Here is a 19295-nt window from a genome sequence, read left to right on the forward strand (position 1 = left end):
GATATAATCCAAGTAGGTAAAGCAGTGGAGTTCGAAGGTCACAGACCAAAGCAATTCAGGGGCATGCTATGAACAGGAGCCTTTGAAGACCTTTGCTCCCCTTTGGTCAGAAAAGATTGATCAGCCACAATTTTTAATGACTGCTTGCTCTCATAAACCAGCTATTTATTGGTTATAGTTTGTCCTGCACCAATATATTTTCAAGCATTTCCAATCCAGCGTTTTGAATATTTAAATACTACCTTCAAGTGTGGTCAGTTATTTAGTTCCAACATTTCTGTCCAAAGTCAAGAGAGCTTCTAAAATTAATTACAATGATACGTAGGCAATCATTTAAAAACAGACAGGGAAATGATACGCCCTTAGTGAAGCAGCTTTTGTGTTTACAAAATTGAAGCTGTAATGTATGAGACATGTTGTATTGTTTAATTCATTTTATTGTGTGTGCTTATTGAAGCAAGACTAATTGTGTTGTTTTGTCAATGTATTGTGAAAAGCAAATCACTCAGTAGCATAAAACCATCACTTTCCTGACCTTCGAGACCTACAAAGAATAACTACTCCATAGCTTGTCTTGAATATCGATCCGCAGTTTTTTTCACATGATCAAGCTGTATTTTAAGTTAATAATTTTATTTTAATTTTGAACTCTCTTGATGAAAAGTGGTAGACTGTGAATTTTTACTACCAAATCATTGTTCATAAATACAAACAAAGCAATGCTCATTGGAAACATATTGTTGAGCAACCCTGAAAGCAACTGTTGGGATCGTTCAAGTGGTGGAGAAACAAAGCTCCCAGCTACTTCTGTGTTATCATACCAATAGTCTTAACTTTAATTGCTACGTTATTGTTATTATATTGCCTGTGTATCCCTTATGTGGCAGACTGATTCTGAAAGCAGATCCTATTGTCTAAAATGAACGTGCCCTTAATTTACTCCGAAAGGAAGGCTGCCTACATGAGAATTTTTTTAAGCAATGAAACCAACTTAAATTTCCACCCACAGTTCTTCACTCATCCTACAAACTGCTCGCTCACTTATGTCAAAGTCTTTAAAGGTTTTATTCACATTTTCCACCTAAGTGGTCAGGTTCATACCATGGCTTCACAAAAGCAGTGTTGGTACAAACCAGGGGGACTCTGAAACTGCTGAATGAGGTAGAGATGAACAGCTAACACTGGCTGTAAGGTGGTGGATCGTCTACTAAAACATATTACATTAAAAGTGAATATTGCATATTGAAGGTGGCAACTTGTTGATCATAAATTGCCTCAGCAAAACTCTGTAAATACTGAGTTTTGTTAGTATTTCTGCTAGAGTGCAGCAGTGGTGAGCTTCTCTGCAAGAAAAGGGAAGCCAAAAACTGACAGCACTGCCAGGGCCCACAGTGCTGAGTTTTGCAGTCCCACAATATCCAAGCACAGTGAGCAGAGCAGGTCACATGATGGCAGAGACAGCTGAGTGTCTGCATTGCTCTGCGTGTCCATGGTGGTAAGACATATCTGAATTCAAGCTAGGAAATCATCAGAAAGTCAGGACCAGCTCCCAAAGCAATAGCCAGCATCAGCCACAGTCCGATAGTTGTAAGAGCTATGAGCTACGTCCAAAATCCACAGCAGAATAGACAGCCAAGTATGAACACAGTTGCAACATCGCTGCAAAATGACTTTTGCAGCACTGGATGTAGCCAAGTGAAAGCCAGGGGGAGTCTCTGTGAAGGCTTCTTATTGTTCCTTTACCACAACCTTTAATAGTAAGCTTGTTCCTATGAAGAAAGGCGTACTCAGGTATCACAGAATCACCAAGGTTGGAAAAGACCTACAAGATCATCCAGTCCAACCATCCACCTTCCAGTCCTGACTGACGTAGTACCTAAAGCAAGCAAGAACAGTCTAGGACGTCTTTTGGTCTTAGGCCTAGTAGCAACAACCTTTTAGGATGGAACTATTAAGTAAAGGCCTTCAGGATTTAGTAACGTTTCCTTATCCGAGTGACTGTGTCAGTTATACATCACCTGGGACTTCTTCCTGCCATCAGGGTCCCAAGATGACAAGTAACAAGAGGTGGTTATCTTTCACACAGAGCAAAAGGACTCAACTGCAATTGCCATAAATAAAAGGCAGTAAGACACTTGGGCAATACCTGGTATTTCCTACTAATCCAGAGGAAGATGGGGCAGATGTTAACCTGAGTGGGAATGAAAGTCTTCTGAGGTGCAAGCCGTTCACCCTCTTGGGGAAAGGTGAGGAGAATTCAAAGAGGGTCTTGGAGCTGAGCTGAGCTGAATAAGGGGCACTCTTGCACCTATTGATTGAATGGCATAAAGCTATTCAACACCGCTTGAGAGAGAAGTTCTTTGTCATCTGTTAGGGAGGTATTTCTCTCTCTCGTCCTCTAAGTTGAAAATAAAGGTATGACTTCATTTGAATCGGTTAAAAAATGATCATCTGGAATTGGCTTATGATGAAACTAAAGTTGCCAAAGTTTTAGTGACCTCTTGGGTCTCATGTTTTCTGAAGTGTTTTCTTGTTTAAAATTGTTGATTAGTATTAGTTTTAGGTTAGACTAATGGTCTAATTAAATAGAATGTCCTGAGCCTTCAGGAATAAAGATTTTTGTTTTGTGCTCCATATGGGGCCTATGAAGTCCCTAACTATTCATTTTCCTTTATTAGGTGATTGTGTTTCGTCACTGATGGGATAGGTAACTGCATCCTTGTCATTTAAAAGTCTTGTGTATTTTATATAACTTTATAGAAACTGCCTAATATGTTTATAAACCGAATTCTTTTAGTTCAGTAGAGGAACATTTCTAAGCAAATGGGATGATCGTCCCCAAGCCATTGACTTAACACGCAGAGCTGCCAACAAGGTCTGTAACAAGAGTGCTGCTGAAGCCTCCCTTTGTCTCTGATGTGCCTCGGAGAACTGAGCTGAACACAGGGTCATACTCAGAGAAGCTACTTCTACCTACTGGGATAGGAGTAAAATGAAACAGGTTAGGGATACTGCTTTGATCACTAATTGAGAGAGTTTCCTTAGGAAGACACTGAATTTTATTTTGGCAATCTGTGCTATGACAGTTGAAAAGTTTAGTATTTGGGGCTGTGAACTGAGGCAGCTGTTAAGGTCTGGTGGCTTCTAATGGAGAGAGACAGCCTACAGGGGCAACTGGACCCCATCAATGGGCATAGGATCAGGAAGATTTGAGGTAAGAAATGCTGAACAAGATGTTTCTCAGTATTTTTGTCAGATCTTTATGCAGATGTTTGCTACCTTTTTTCCTAATGTGGAAGTGTTACTTGGAGCCTGTCACATCAGAGGTGGGTAACTGGTCCTGCCTGCTGGGGTCTACCAAGGAGGAAATCACAAGTTAGAGATGATAGAAGTTCTCTGACTCCCCGTATTTCCCCTCCTGGGAACCCAACATGGTTAATGAGCTGAGGCACAGGCCACAAGTCCGTAAGCGGGACTCAGGAGTTCTGATCCATTTATCTGCACATACTAAGAAACGAATGGTTATCAGCAAATATTTGTAATCAGAGTTGATGTTTTGTATTTTATCAAAGCAAAATGGTGGCATCTCCAGCTAAGTTTTTTTTTTTACTCATCCTTCGGTTGCTTTATCTGACTCCATCTTATATGTCAGGAGCTGTAGAAGCTCCAGCTGCTGTGTTTGCACGCCATTCTCAGGGTTCTTGATGTTTGCATGCTGAATTGCAAGACCATTTTAATCTAAGTTTTCAGAAACTTGTTGAATGAGAATGGAATATACGTGTAGAGGGGAAAACGCAAGAAGAGTGTTATCTGAGAATCCTTTTTCTGAACTCTGTACAAAGAGTGATCCATTGTATACATATCTGTGCAGATCAGTAATTTGGATTTTCATGCCTTCTGTGGAATAAATCTATTCAATATTTGCATATTGTAAAATCTGCAGATATGTAATGGTATGACTTGACTGTGTCGTTTGGGGTACTGTTAAGGTCTAACTGTGAATTCTGAATGTCAGGAGTTAAACTTAATGCATTGCTCTCAAGTTTATGCAGTTACTTTTTAGACAGTTGTTTGAGTTTGATAATTACTGGCCATTTCTGCTATGGTACCTGCACTGATCAATTTAAAAGAGAACAAATATGTTCACTAGGCCAGATATAAGAATCGAAAATGACTGTGCTGCAAAATGCCAGTTCAAATGGTTGGTGAAGCCAAGCATAAGTGAAATATTAAACAGATGTGAGTCACCAAATATAGAACATCTAAGTCCTAGCTGTAAAGGGACACAAATGAGATGATAGGGTATCAGGAGAAAGATGCAATTTACAGGTCAGAATGTAATAGTAACCTTTCACTGTGAAAATTGAAAATTAACCTTGAGAGTATTGGATCATTTACAGCTTATATGGTACTCTTATTGAAGAGGAAAAAACTCTAAAAAGGCTTCCTGTGATTTGGGGCTTTACAAATGGTGCTATTTAAAGTGTGTTCTTTTCCCCTTCTTTAACTGCATCACAGCATATTTCTGTTCGTTGATGCCTACATAGACAGCACTATTGGGATTTCTTGGGGGTTTGTATAACTTACTTTTCCCTATTTAAAATTTTCATTAGAAGCTACACGGTGATTATTGACTCAGTTCAGATGAAATTCTTACTGGGCACTAGTCATCATGTCTTTTGAACTTGCCTGAATATTTTACTGCTTGCCTGTCTTTTATCACTGTGCTTGAGACTAACAGCAGAAGCAGGTTCAGTCAAATGAATGTGAATCTTCATTATAATTACCTTTTTATTCCTTTAAAAACCTGTTTTCTAATTATGATTAACACTTAGAAAAATGAAAATAGAATTGAATATTACTTATTTATTTGTTAAGCTGCCCAAAGCAATTTCCTTTCGAATGGGTGAGAAGTATCTGATGCGTTAATTTAAAAAATAGCACAGAAGGAAGTAGAAGCTAGATGCTGTGTGCTCAACAGCACCAAAATGTAATAAATAAACAAATAAATTTGGAATCACTGAGGTGTGCATTTAAGATATCATGTAATGGCAGCTAGTAGTGATCATTATACCAGGGCTGCACTTTACTGCCAATAGTCCATTACATTTTCTTACCGTGCAACAGATGGCAGCAGTGGGGCAGCCTGACAAAATATTGTCTGACATGGAAGTGCACATGAAGAAAAGGTGTGTTACTGAATTCCTCCATGCGGAACAAAATAGCACCCACTGACATTCATTGATGCTTGCTCAATGCTTCTGGAGACAAGCAGTGGATGTGAGCACGGTGAGGTGATGGGTGCTGCGTTTCCGCAGTGCTGATGCTGACAGTGGGTCACCTCCACTTGTGCAGGTTTTTACAAGCACAACATGCAGGCTCTTGTTCGTGGATGGTGAAAATGCACAGCTGATGGTGGTGGCTTTGTTGAAAAATGCTGTTTTGTAGCTGAGAATTTTTCTCTATCAAATGGTGTCATTGTGCTCTTTGTATCTGTTGTAGTTTCCCTAGAAATAAATAGGAGGCACTACTTTTGTGTGTGTGACCTGCCTATAATGCAGCTTTTCTGGGTTTGTACAGGAAATTTTACAAATATGTTCATGGGATGCAGAATGGTAAGTTGGGCTTTTATCCCATTTTACATAGCAACTTAATTTTATTATTGTTCACATAAAAAGTAATAAAACAATGCAAATGTATAAAGTAAGCTGAAGACTTTTAAGATCCTTTCTTTATTGATCACAGATTTGCAGTGTCCAAGTATACATTCATACAGATCTGAAATAGTTTTGCATGTAAATACTCCCAACATCTTCTACTTAGTGCTGTCATTAGTACAAAAGTTCTATTCTGTTTTACTCTAACAGCTCTTTGGCTTTAGCTTAATTTAGATAACATTCCTTAAAAGTGAAAGGTCAATTACAAGTCCTTTTTTCTTTTCTCTTTAGGTTGCTCTGGTGCAGTGGACAGAGAGTGTTGGTCTTACTCTAGTTAACAGGGATTTGACCTCCATGCAACTGAAGACCCCTGGTGGACACATTCTGACATACTATATTCTGCAGATATTCCCCTTCACTTCTGAGAGCAAGCGCATGGGAATCATAGTTCGGGTAATTGGGTGGCAGGCGGTTGGTTCTCATTTCTCCAAAGCTGCTTTAACTGCATGTTTGTTTTGATATTTCTTAGTAGAAACTTGATCCTTCGAGGAACACATTTCACAGGATTTTCAAATGGAAAGCAAACATTAGACTAGACAAGCAATTGTGTGAAATTTAGGCTGACGGGATTTTGCAGTGAGCCTCGTAAAGGACAAACTCTTATCTCACATGGAAACATGTTAATTTCAACACTTTGTGCTTAATGTCTGATGCTGCAATTTACTGTTAAGCCTTCATTTTTAATTCAATTTTCAATTTGCTGCTCTCATGCAAAATATGTTGCCTGTTCAAGGGGTAAACTAGTGTGGGGAGTCTGTTGCAGCAGTAATTCATCTTTCTTTGCTAAAACTGCTGTTGCTTTTTCAGGAATGCATACACAGCTGAAACACCACTGGGTCTGAGTGTAACAGATGCATGCTTAGTTGTCTGTTAAATGTCCAGGTGGGGACACAGTAATGATTATTAAAACCTCAAATGCAAGGAAGCCACCACACCATGAAAAGGAAGGTTTAAATCTCTGCTAATATCAAGACATGCACATGTTATGTATTTCTGCCTCTCCCTGTCTGAAAGCAGACAGGCAGAACAGTGTCAGACATGGCTGCGTGTTTAGATCAGTGCTACATGCTAGTTAACTACCTATCAGACTCATCCCATTCCATATTTGCCAATAGATGACAAACCAAGCATGCCCTCAGCCTTGGGCAGACATACTTCAGACAGCATGTATGCGTGCTCGGGTCTGAAGAGAACTTGGCATGTCTGTGTTTCATTAAATGCAGTTGGCACTATTTAACACTGTTTAGCAGTGTGTTCAGAGCTACTATGAGAAGCCTGCAGATCAGGTGAATTCTGTTATTTCAGCAACAGACCACGCGTCACAAACTCCTGATTTAGGTAATACTTGCCTGAGTGTGAACTGTTTGACTAAGTAATGAATGTTTAATCATTAAAATATCTGTAACATGCATAACACCATTATTTGTTAATTTCCAGTTACTTGAAAGATACAGAGCAAACTTTCTGTTTTTAAATTAAGAATGAATGCCACAAAAGAAACAAATATTTCAGTAGTTAGAGTGGGCATCACAATGACATTTTAAAATTTAGGAAGAACAGGAATGTTATGGATGCCGAGAACCTGATGCTTTGATTTCAGTTAGAACTGGTCTTCTAATCCAGGAAAGCAGGGAACATGTATCTCTGTGGAATCAGAGAAGTGTCTGGAAATGTAAACATGAAGTAAAACTTATCCAACCCTTTGCAAGTTACTTTGCCTTTTATAAATGATATTCTGTTGACTGCTTCAGAAGACAGGTTGTTTGTAGGTGATTTTTTGTTTGTATAAACAGATCTATTTTTCTGTTTCTTCTGCGAAATTTTAGGATGAGTCTTCAGGAGAAATTACATTTTACATGAAGGGTGCAGATGTTGCAATGTCCACTATTGTACAGTACAATGATTGGTTAGAAGAAGAGGTAAGAAACACAGTTAAATACATTTTTGACATATATGTGTATCTATATATATTAAAAAATGTAACTAAAATATCAGATGTTATTGGAATAGATTTAAGAGATCCTGAGCCAATGCAATGGCTTTTCAAGTTCAGTTAATCACACCTTGAATGAGTTTTAATGGTTTAGAGTGCTTTCATATTCTTGTATAATACGTAGAGAAGAACAAAGTTAGTAGTCATAGCAGAACGTATTCATACTTAACACAAGCAAATTTGTTTTTCATTGACTGATCTTTCACATGAAACCAAATTACTTCTGAGAAGTATTTTCTCATAAGTCTGTTTATCCTGAAATAACCTTTTATAAATTCTGCAGTGATATGAATTACAAAATTTGATATGTGATGGAGGTACACTGAAATAGCTTTTTACCATATTAGTTAAATTTAATATCAAATAGCTACTGACCAAGCTTCAAAACTGATTAGTGTTTTTCACTGTGTCATTGTAGTAGGTACCAGCAATCATCTTATTTTGACCCTACATACAGACAATATGTTAATACAATGATTACACCATGTATGTTCATAATGGTATTGGCAATATGAATCAATATCTGCTGCAGGGCAGCTTGATTTATTCAGGGACATGAATAAATTAAACTCCCTGAAGACCTAGCAAAATGTCATAAAAATTACTTTTGGCGATAATGATGCACAATTAATCGTAAAATACTTGTTTAATTTATTTAGCTTTATGAGGTCAAATCAATACGTGTTCAGCGGTGGACAGCCTTGTTTTTCATTATGACGTGCTATTGCATGGCTATTTTAATCTTCAGGCCTTTTGCTGACAAGAAGTGCATTTCTGTGAAAACAAAAATTTAGCCCTGCTGCATGCTTTAAAAACAGTTTTATTTTTAAACTTTCACCTACAAGAATTTTTCTTTAAGGTAGGACAAAAAATCTAATTGGCTTGCCAGTAGTATACCAGATTGGGAAAACTGAAGTGAATATTTTTTGTGCTTTTTGTGGTTTCTCCTAACTCATCTGCAGTCTGAAGAAACATCAGCTTGTATGCTACAGATATACTCTGTTAGCATACAGTCATATAGTGTGAAATACGAGCATACAGCTACGTGTTGGCATAATTATTCTTTTGATCTGTTTAGTGTGGTAATATGGCTCGAGAAGGGCTGCGTACTCTGGTTGTTGCCAAGAAGTCACTGACTGAAGAACAGTATCAAGATTTTGAGGTATGGAGAAACAAAATGATCAATATTATTAGCATACCTCTTGTATTTTGCCTTATTTAGTTACTTCAAGGGGAACATTCCTCTTTTTTATTCTATTAATAAAGAAGATGACTCATATTAAAAATAGCAATATTTGAAGTACAACACGCTATTATAGATCCACAGTGACTGTTCTGTAGTTAGATGCAGGATACTGTTTAAATGGATTACCTCACTGGATTGTATTTCCCCAGAAGCCAGCATGTCTCAGCATTAACTGAGACAGGGGAGGTTTAGGTTGGATATTAGGAGGAAGTTTTTCCCCCAGAGGGTGGTGAGGCACTGGCACAGGTTGCCCAAGGAGGCTGTGGATGCCCCATCCCTGTAGGCATTCAAGACCAGGCTGGATGTGGCTCTGGGCAGCCTGGTCTGCTGGTTGGTGACCCTGCACACAGCAGGGGGTTGGAACTGGGTGAACATTGTGGTCCTTTCAACCCACACCATTCTATGATTCTGTGATTCTATGTTAATTCTGTATGTTAGTATGACTAAGCAATCTGCTTGTTCTCAAAGATCAGGGCAGTTTCTGTTCAGATGCTGTGATGCCTGATTCAGAATAGGTTCTTGAGAGGGTTCTCTGGAGATGACATATCAGAAGAAATGTGTAGAATTCACTTTTAACCTTGTTCTTTGTTGAAGGTGTTTAAATACAACCTTTTTTTATAACCAATTGATAGACAAAATGTTTCTTTTTCTTTTATGAGTTACAACCAAGTCTAAGTGGTTTTGTGTTTGCGCAGAGTCGATATAACCAAGCAAAATTAAGCATACATGATAGAAACCTGAAAGTTGCTGCTGTTGTAGAGAGTTTGGAGCGGGAAATGGAATTGCTGTGTCTCACTGGAGTAGAAGATCAACTGCAAGCAGATGTTAGACCAACCCTAGAGATGCTAAGAAATGCTGGAATAAAGGTAATGAATGTGAACTGGTGCCATACAGATTATCACATACTAACATGAGGGAGAGTATTTTTGGTTTTGTGGGGGCTTTTTTTGAAGGCTTTTTTTTTTAATGTTTTTTTACAATACATTATTTACACTTGTGTACATTCAGGTTCATCCAGAGTAAGAAATATGCTGAGTCCTAAGCACATTCGGGATGATAGGGAAAAGCTTTTGTGTTTTCTCTGCAATTCAACTGCCAGTGGGTTGCCACGATTTCCCCCTGTCTTCATGTAAATTGAGACTAAACTTTGTGTGAGGCAGAACAGAATGGGAGCTGTTTAAAGACACACACTTCTTTTCTGTGTGAGTTACTGCAGTAAAAACTGCCCATTAATTTTAGTTAAAAAGTCATACGTTGGTATACGTTCCATGGTAGTCTGATCTCATACAGTATCAAATGAAGGTTGGAGTGACATGTTAGGTAGGTATGGACAACAGACCAAAAATATCCAAAAGAATTAACTTTTACATTATTTTTACAGATATGGATGTTAACAGGCGATAAACTGGAGACAGCAACTTGCATTGCAAAAAGTTCTCACTTAGTGTCTAGGACTCAGGATATTCACATTTTCAGACCTGTAAGTATAGGTCCAGCTTTACTGTTGGATTCTTCAAAATACAGCTAATACCAGTATTGCTTCATTTGATTGGTATTGGCCGCTTGTTACAAAGTTGATGGGTTTTACAGGCGTTTTACACTCCACACTTGTAACAGTGGATATTGTCAGTCACCCCTTGGATGGAGAAAAGTCTTTGCAAGATGCTGAGACATAGGAAGGATTCTAGGAATATGGTTCTAGCTTGTTGTAACATTTCCATTGACAGCACTCTGTAGACTTGAGCAGACTTACTTTTGAATTAAGCTGTGATGCCACAGTTTGAATCAAAATGCAAGTTGGAAGTTTTTGTCCATGAATATTTTTCTAATAAATATTGCATTTTATTAGCACACTGCTTAAGATAATTGTTAGAAAAGTAAGCTGAATGTCTCTATACGTTTTTGCTCTATTTACATGGTGCCAACTCCACTGAACTCAAACAAAAATAAGGATTTTTCCAAACTTTGATGCCGTGCTATCACACATAATGTCTGTGTTTGCTCCAAATGAACCACTTGCACCTAAAGAAATAATTGTATGAATATAATTTACATGTAAATGTAGTTTCTTATGAAGCATCAGAATGGCAAATTAGGCCCTGCAGACCACTATTTGCAATTAAATTATTAATGCTTCTGATAAAACTTCAGATCAATTTTTGTTGACCTTTCCACATTGTAACATTACAAATTAAGTCTTCCTGAACAAAATCTATTTAGTTTGAGTCAGATTTTTATTTTCATTACCTTGGCTAATAAGATCAGCATAAAAACTGTGTTAACTTAGAATACACGAAGTTTTAAATTGGTTAGAAAACAGATTAATACGACATTATTTCTGTGGCTATGTTTGTTGCAAAGAAAGAACTAGTGGATTAATTTAAGAAGATACCAAGCACTTTAACACTTTTATTTTACCTACAAATTAGTGAATAAATTATTTACTAATATGGCTTCCCAAAAAAGATGTATTTTTTTCATGTTCTTTTTACTCAGCCTGCTTATTTTGTAATGAAATTAATTGATCTATTGTTCTGAAAATATTTACAAAGAAAAGGTGCCTCTTGTCAGGTGAAAGCTGAAGCTCATCAGTCTGTGCCAAGTGCTGTCATCTCTGTAATGCAGAAATAGCAGCTTTCACTGTAGGAAAGGTAGATAAAAAGAATCTGGATTGAGGTTTGTGTATGGGTGGCTTCCAATTACGTGCATTTTAATGTAACCCAAATTTTGTGTGGTGGAGCCCATTCAGAGGATGAGAAGTCTTTGGACTCCATCTGATTCTATGTAATAATTAAGACTTGCATATTTTAAATCTTTAGTTAAAGTGCTGACAGATCCGAAATTAGAGGCGTAATCTTGTTGCTTTTATTCTGTTTTCTAACTTTGTCCTACATGGTAGCTGTAAAAGAAGTCGAATAGTTTAATAAAGGTAAAAGAAAGAAAGGGGAAAAAAAACCCTCTCTTCAAAATCTGGTTTTACTTTAAATTTTTATGCTTTGTGTTCTAGCTCAAAACTTTCCAAAATCCATTTAGTAAGCTTTGAACCATTTGGTTTGAGGTTTTGTTTTGCATATATGACAGCTGGGCCTCTCTGGAACAATAGTCATGAAAATTTAATTAAAAATTGTCTATAATGTAATTATTCTAAACTGTACCATTCAGTGAGCATTTTTCTGTGTCTCTGGAATTCTGTCTACTTATCTGAACTGAAAGAACTACTAATATCAGCATTTTGTACTATTCTAAGAATATGCTTTATTGGTTTAAAAAGTCTCTGCTTTTGTTTTTTTCTGACTTGGGAACGGTTTCTTTGTTTGGTTTGACCAAGATGGAAAGACTCGGGTCAACTTGAAGTTAAAGTATTTTAATTGTAGTGATATTTTAGACCTGATCTACTTCTGTGAGGAACCAGTTAGGTTGACTACACGCATTTTCCTAGTTTGAGGATTACTTGTTTAGTCCATAAGGATTAGAAACTTGCAGCCACCCAGGTACTGCATTAAGATAAAACATTTGTTGATTTGTTGATTGTATCCAATCCTAACATTGAAGCCTTTTAGGTATGACTTCTCAACACTTGTTTTGTTTAGGGAGGTGTGCTGTTGTTTAGATTTTGTTTGCTCTTACAAAAAAAAATCTTTTGAGTAAGTGGTTTTTATTAAAGGTTACCACTCGAGGAGAGGCTCACTTAGAACTAAATGCCTTTAGGAGGAAGCATGACTGTGCCTTGGTGATATCTGGGGATTCGTTGGAGGTAAGAGTTTGGTTTCTATCAGATTGTATTTACACTTCATGATAATAAGATTAATGTGTTCATGAAGGATATTGGTGGCTTCGTGCTCTTAAACTTTTTCCAGTATTTGACCATGTTGTAAGAGTCACTACTGTTTTTCACTGAGTAGTGACAGAGTGATACACGTTCACATTTCTCTGGTCTCCTGTACAGTAACAGAATGAGATGAACCAAATCTCATGGTAACATGCCATGGTACTGTTTCTTTGTTTGAGTCTAAAGCATGTTATCTGTCTAAATGAAATGAATGTCAGTTTAAAGTAATAGGTTGCATTTGGAAGACAGCAGCTCTCTCAGGTATCTCTTACAGAAAGATACCATGCGAGCAAAACCCCATAGAAGAGATCTTTACACTGTGTTTTTGTGTTAGAGCACATGCTGTATCATTTCACCTTTAACATAAACGTCCACGTATTTTTTTCCCTTAGGTTTGTCTGAAATATTATGAGCATGAATTTGTAGAGTTGGCTTGCCAGTGTCCCGCCGTAGTGTGCTGCCGATGTTCTCCCACCCAAAAAGCCCATATTGTCAAGCTGCTACAGCATCACACTGGAAAACGCACATGTGCAATAGGTAACTGTTGACACTATCTTCCTTTGCAGTAGGTAGATCTGTAATAAGTTTACACAGTAGATGGCACCTTTGAGAAAGAATTCAAACAAAACTGAAAAGATGTCTTTATCAGCCACCAAGTATTTGAAATAGTTACGTAACTGTAGAAGAAAATACCACGAGAAAGGTGTGTTTTTCTTTGTTCCCCCTCAGGGAAAAGTCTTGATGGCTGAAATCATTAATCCATAGGTTATCTGTGAGAATGTAAAGCTATAGTAGGAAGTTTTTAAAACATTGTGAAGGTCAAGAGAGTAAAACCTCTGAAGAGCTGAATATTGCAGTGGCATTTTTCAGGTGATGGAGGAAATGATGTCAGCATGATCCAAGCAGCTGACTGCGGGATTGGAATTGAAGGCAAGGTAATGTTACTAGTCTCACTGTCAAGTGTACCGTGATTCTTAGATGGTAGTAAATTGAACATTTTGAATTAAAGCATACTGTGAGATGATAGAAAATGCTTATTCTTTGAACCTGTAAGTTCTCTGCTTCTATGTTCTCTGTTTTTTCTTTTTAAATACATAAAGAAAAGCAGAAAATACTACAGTTATCTCTGTGAATCTGTTAATTTATCTGAAAGAAGCAAGCTAAGGCATTAAACATACTTGATATAGAAACTGTATTGTTTTTATGACACGCACCAAAAAAACTGTCTTTTGTGTCATGTGGCAGAATTGATTTCTGAAGCAACAGCAGCAAAGTTTGTAATTTGTAAAATGAACTATGATTTCAAATTTTGAATTTTGAAGCATATTTTCTACACAGGGTTTTATACTTTGAATATTTTTATTTTGTTTCTAGGAAGGAAAACAAGCCTCCCTAGCAGCTGACTTTTCTATCACACAGTTTAAACACATAGGTAGGCTGCTGATGGTACATGGTCGAAACAGTTACAAAAGATCAGCAGCACTTGGTCAATTTGTCATGCACCGAGGCCTTATTATTTCAACTATGCAGGTATTTAAAACTCTTTTCAGAACAGTTACAATCACTACATCTCTTTGAAATGTCAAAAAATCTTATGCAGTATTCTTTTTTCCTTGTTGTAGTGTTTCATATATAGAACTTTATTAAATATGTAATTATTTTCTTTTTTTGTAGGCTGTGTTTTCATCAGTCTTCTATTTTGCATCGGTTCCCTTGTACCAAGGTTTCCTGATGGTAGGGTAAGTTCACACCAGCAGTTACAATATCTATTAATAATTACATCCAAACGACTTTTTAAACAGCATCTTATAGTTGGTGTCTGCCCCATTTCTTAGACATTTATCATTGGTATGCTAACAAGACCTGGAATGAGCCTATAAGAAAAACCTCAAACTAGTTTGGATGTGCTGTTATATCCACTATATGAGGTGGGAAAGTTCTCTGAAGACAGAAAACTGCATAGCTTTAGAAGATATCATATAATACTTTCGACTTTCAGAGCAAAAACATTAGAGGAAATGTGACAAACCAGTGTCAGATGTTATACAACTTGCAAGACAAGCCTCAGTGACCGTTAACAAATTGTTTGTTAAAAAATGGAGCTGAAGCTACTATGGAATTTCCATTAAATAAGTCCGGTACATTACTTTTCTTTCTGAATCATGTATGTAGAATTAGGAGCACACTGATCCTTTTGCAAAAGCTTCTTTAGAGATACACCTCCCAGAATCATGCATCTGAGATACATGCACAGATTCATGTTTGTCCTTTTTCTCTGCCCCTTATGTCCTAAGAGCTTCTTTTCATACTTCTTGTTTTACTTTATTTGAACAGTAATGACTCAAATTGTAGCCAAATCAAGGTCTGTTTTCACCAAACACTGCAAACTGTAAACTTCTCCAAAATGCTTGTAAATAGTTATGCTGTCCTTCTGAGAGTGCACAACTAATGTGTGCATAAAACCCAAAGCCTCTTTCTTAGCTGCTAAGACTTTGGTTCATCCTCCTGCTTTACTGTGATGTCAGAAAAACAGTGCTTGTTTTTTCTTTAGTTTTCATGCCATCTTCTGTTGATGAATTCAAATGCAAGGTCTTTGAACTTGTTATCAAAATGCAGAAGTGCAGTGTAACAGACAATAAATTTGGAGTGATATATGCATGGGAAAAAAAGACTTTTTTTTTTTGACATATAAAGTCTCTTCTCACAAATGGCAGCTCTCAGAATCCCAAGACCAGGTTACATTTGTGAAGCTGCATTGGTAAGCTGTCTCAGTGCTGCCAGCTTCACTTCACTCACATTAAAACAGTAGTTGAACGCAATAGATTGGTTTAAAATCATATGATACAAAAATGCTAGTTTGTGCTTTCCTTACCACAGGTATGCAACCATATATACTATGTTTCCAGTCTTCTCTCTGGTGTTGGATCAGGATGTGAAGCCAGAAATGGCACTGCTGTATCCAGAACTTTATAAGGATCTCACAAAGGTATGAATGTTCTCAGTGCTGAAATACGAAGAACTGTTGATATTGCTGGTGTGAAAAACTCTGAATTCTTAGAATCATTTTTGTAAGGTGTTCCATGCAAGATAAATGTGTAACTAATGTAATGCAGACTTCTGTGTTGCAAAAGTAATCTGTGGTCCCAGATGTTCCACTAGGTTTTGTTAATAGATTTCTAAGTCACCAGACTTCAGACTGAAATAATTCAGTCATAAAGGCATATTGTTACAAAATTTGCTCTTAGTCTGACCTTAGGAGCTTCGATAAGGAGCTTTTCATGGTTATTTTTTCACAGCTCCTTTCTTTTTAACTAAGAGATTTAATTTATGGATTGATTTTTCCTGTCTTCTGAAAATTATTACTGATCTCTCTCCTAAAGCTGACTTTCTTTAAATAATGGGTATCAATGATTGAAATGTCTTTGCTGAATCATCATGCAGTTACTGCTTACTACAAGAAAGATGTAGATGCTCTGGAGCGTGTTCAGAGAAGGGCAGTAAAGCCAGTGAGGGAATTGGAGCATCAGTCTTAGGAGGAGTGGCTGAGGGAACCGAGCCAATTGTTTAGTCCAGAGAAGAGGAAGCTCTGAGGAGACCTTATTTCCCTCTACAACTACCTGAAAGGAGATTGTGGCGAGACAGGGGTCAGCCTCTTCTCTCAGGTAACTAGCAATATGACAAGAGGGAATGGCTCAAGTTGCACCAGGGGAGGTTCAGATTGGATATTAGGAAGAACTGATCCTCTGAAAGAGTGTTCAGGCACTGAAATGGGCTGCTGGGGAGGTGGTTGAGTCACTGTCCCTGGAGGTATTCAGGAAAGGTGTAGATGTAATACTGAGGAGCATGGTTTAGTGGGCAGCATTGGTGATAAGTGGACAGTTGGGTTAGATGATCTTGGAGATCTTTTCCTTAATAATAAACTTAATGATTCTGTGATTCTATACTTTCAGTTTCCGTACATGTATCTGCAAATAATAGAAGGGTGTTGTTTCTTTACCCACAAATATGGATTAAATCACAAGAGTTTTCTTAAGTTTTTTTTCTGAAAAGCACTCCAGCTCTATTTTAAACTGTTTGCTTGAAGTGTTATGATACAAAGCAGAAGCAAGAAGAAAGATGTTCTAAGGACAGTGTATTCTTCAAAGACGTATCTAAGATTTCAAAAGTAGACTGCAGTCATAGAGTTGACACTGCAGATCCTTTGTCATTTGAATTGTACTAAATTAGCTGTTCACTATGTTAGTCCATGACAATTTTTTTCTCTTCTATTTGGAGATGTCTTCTTCAGTATCTTTTAAGTTTCTTTGAGATCGCAGATTTTATCTCCAGGAGGTGTATCTCTCAGTTCCTATGGGTAGTTGTAAGCTAGTCTGTGGAAACCTGCTGATGGGATTTTTCTGTTTCAAAAGATAGAAAGAAGTTAACCTGCACTCTGAAACTGCCCAGGATGCGTAGTAGATGATGGCAGACTTAAGATTTTTCAAGCATAAATGACAGTTCTAGGAGGTAATGATTTACTGGCTTTCCCAGCTTACATTGTACCTCTGTAAATGTTATTGTAGAACACAAATTACTTTTAGAAAATAATAATAATAAAAATGAAAATGTGGAGCAACTAGGGAGTACGTTAATGGTTCAGTACATGCCAAGCAGAAGATGATCAGTGAATGATTATGGATGAATAGACAAGAAGTGCTTTACACGTGCTACATTTTACTTCACTATAATAAGGTAATCTGACTGTGTGTGTTTATTGGAACAGCTTATGATCATGGTGTCCTGGTTGTGACACTAGGGAGTGTACTTGTTTCTGCACATTACTTTGCAAATTCTGTATTATAACACAGATCTCTAGCAATGCTGTTCAGCTAGCGTTACTCAAGTGCGTGTTGACATAGACTAGAATTGTATTCCTAGGAATTGGTTTCTTCTCTAGGATATGCTGATGGTGAAAGAGCTTTCAGGATATTAAGATTAAAATATGCTTGCACAACTCATTGACAGACTCTCTATTGCAAGAACAAGCGAAAATTAGCAATTATTAAAATTACTTCAATCTGGATGTGATACAGATTGACCTGGACAGGGTTGAGAGGTGGGCCTATAGGGACTTCATACGGTTCAACAAGGCCAAGTGTAAAGTCTTGCACCCATGTCAGAGCAAATTCAAACATGAGTACAGACTTCGTGATGGGTGGATTTAGAGCAGCAGATTGAGAATGGTAGATTAAAAACTACATATGAATCAGCAGTTTGTGCTTGCAGCCCAGAAAGCCAACAGTATTGAGGGCTGCATAAAGGGAGTGTAACTAGCAGGTTGAGGGAGGTGATTGTCCCCATCCCTACTGCTCCCATGACACCCCACTTGAAGACCTGCATTCAGCTCTGGAGCCTCCAGCATAAGATGGCCAATGGACCTGTTGGAGTGGATCCTGAGAAGGCAATGGGGATGATCAGAGGGCTGGAACACCTCTCCTACAATGAAAGGCTGAAGAGTTGGGGTTGTTCAGTCCAAAGAAGAGAAATGCATGGGGAGAATTTATAGAGACCTTTCAGTGCTTAAAGATGACCTAGAAGAAAGACAAGGAAAGAGTCCTTATCACGGATTGTAATGACAGGATAAGAGGTAATGTCTTTGAACTGAAAGAAGGCAGGTTTAAATTAGTTATTAGGAAGAAATTTTTCATTACAGTGGTGATGAGGCACAGGAACAGGTTGCCAGAGAAGCCGTGGTGGATGCTTCATCCCTGGAGGTGTTGAAGGCCAGGTTGGTTGGGTCTTTGGGCAACCTGACCTAGTAGGAACTGTCCCTGCCCAAGGCATGGCGATTGGAACCCCCTTCCAACTCACACCATTCTATGATTCTGTGAGGGCTGGCTACTTTCATCTGAAAATTATTTGTTGCCTGTTGTGTAGCATTTGCTAGAGTCTTAGAAGTGACATAATCCTAGTTTCATAAAGTTGAATCAAAACTCAAGCTTATTCTTACTTTACAAATCTCAATAATTGGGAGCTAAGGTCTACAGTGGAAATAATGCATGCTACTGAAAGGAAAATGAGTAGATACTCAAATGAAAAACAAAAAAAAGAAACAGACAAAACAACAACAAAACAGAGTATTTTTCTGTATGTTGGTAACCAGTAGACTGTATACAGAGGTGTGAAAATGCTTTTAGCAGCTTCCTGTGAACTCTGTGTATCTAAGAAAATATTTTAGCCCATACTGAAACCATCTCAAATGAATTAATTAATCAGTTTCTACAGCAGTGAAGCACTTAAATTTCTCTGTAAAGTTCTGATTCTTGTGTATCCTAGGATGATCAGTTCTTCTGTGGTAAAATGGCTAACTGCTTATCTTTTTTAACTTTGCAGTCTTACCATATTTCATCAATACTTGTAGAATACAAGAGTCCTGAATGTGTACAGCTTTTATTGTTTGATTTATGCATATGATTCAAACTGTAACTATCACAAGATTTAAAATATTTTTGGTGCTTGCATAAAATTTAT

The 19295-nt window shown here is 37.5% G+C and overlaps 1 protein-coding gene across 2 annotated transcripts in view; it reads left to right on the plus strand.

The window, feature by feature from the left end:
* ATP9B (ATPase phospholipid transporting 9B (putative)) overlaps positions 1-19295 on the plus strand; it is a gene marked incomplete at both ends in the record, with an annotated part of 154432 nt that overhangs the window by 130866 nt on the left and 4271 nt on the right. For both annotated transcript variants that reach the window (XM_079533223.1, XM_079533224.1), the window contains 11 exons: positions 5949-6110; positions 7544-7636; positions 8789-8872; positions 9652-9822; positions 10338-10436; positions 12621-12710; positions 13178-13322; positions 13656-13720; positions 14160-14315; positions 14460-14524; positions 15663-15771. In XM_079533223.1, coding sequence (XP_079389349.1) covers positions 5949-6110; positions 7544-7636; positions 8789-8872; positions 9652-9822; positions 10338-10436; positions 12621-12710; positions 13178-13322; positions 13656-13720; positions 14160-14315; positions 14460-14524; positions 15663-15771 — 1239 coding nt within the window. The remainder of the gene's footprint in view (positions 1-5948; positions 6111-7543; positions 7637-8788; positions 8873-9651; positions 9823-10337; positions 10437-12620; positions 12711-13177; positions 13323-13655; positions 13721-14159; positions 14316-14459; positions 14525-15662; positions 15772-19295) is intronic.

This window comes from Tetrao urogallus (assembly GCF_951394365.1).
Source record: "Tetrao urogallus genome assembly, chromosome: 3".
In the NCBI taxonomy this organism is placed as follows: Eukaryota; Metazoa; Chordata; class Aves; order Galliformes; family Phasianidae; genus Tetrao; species Tetrao urogallus.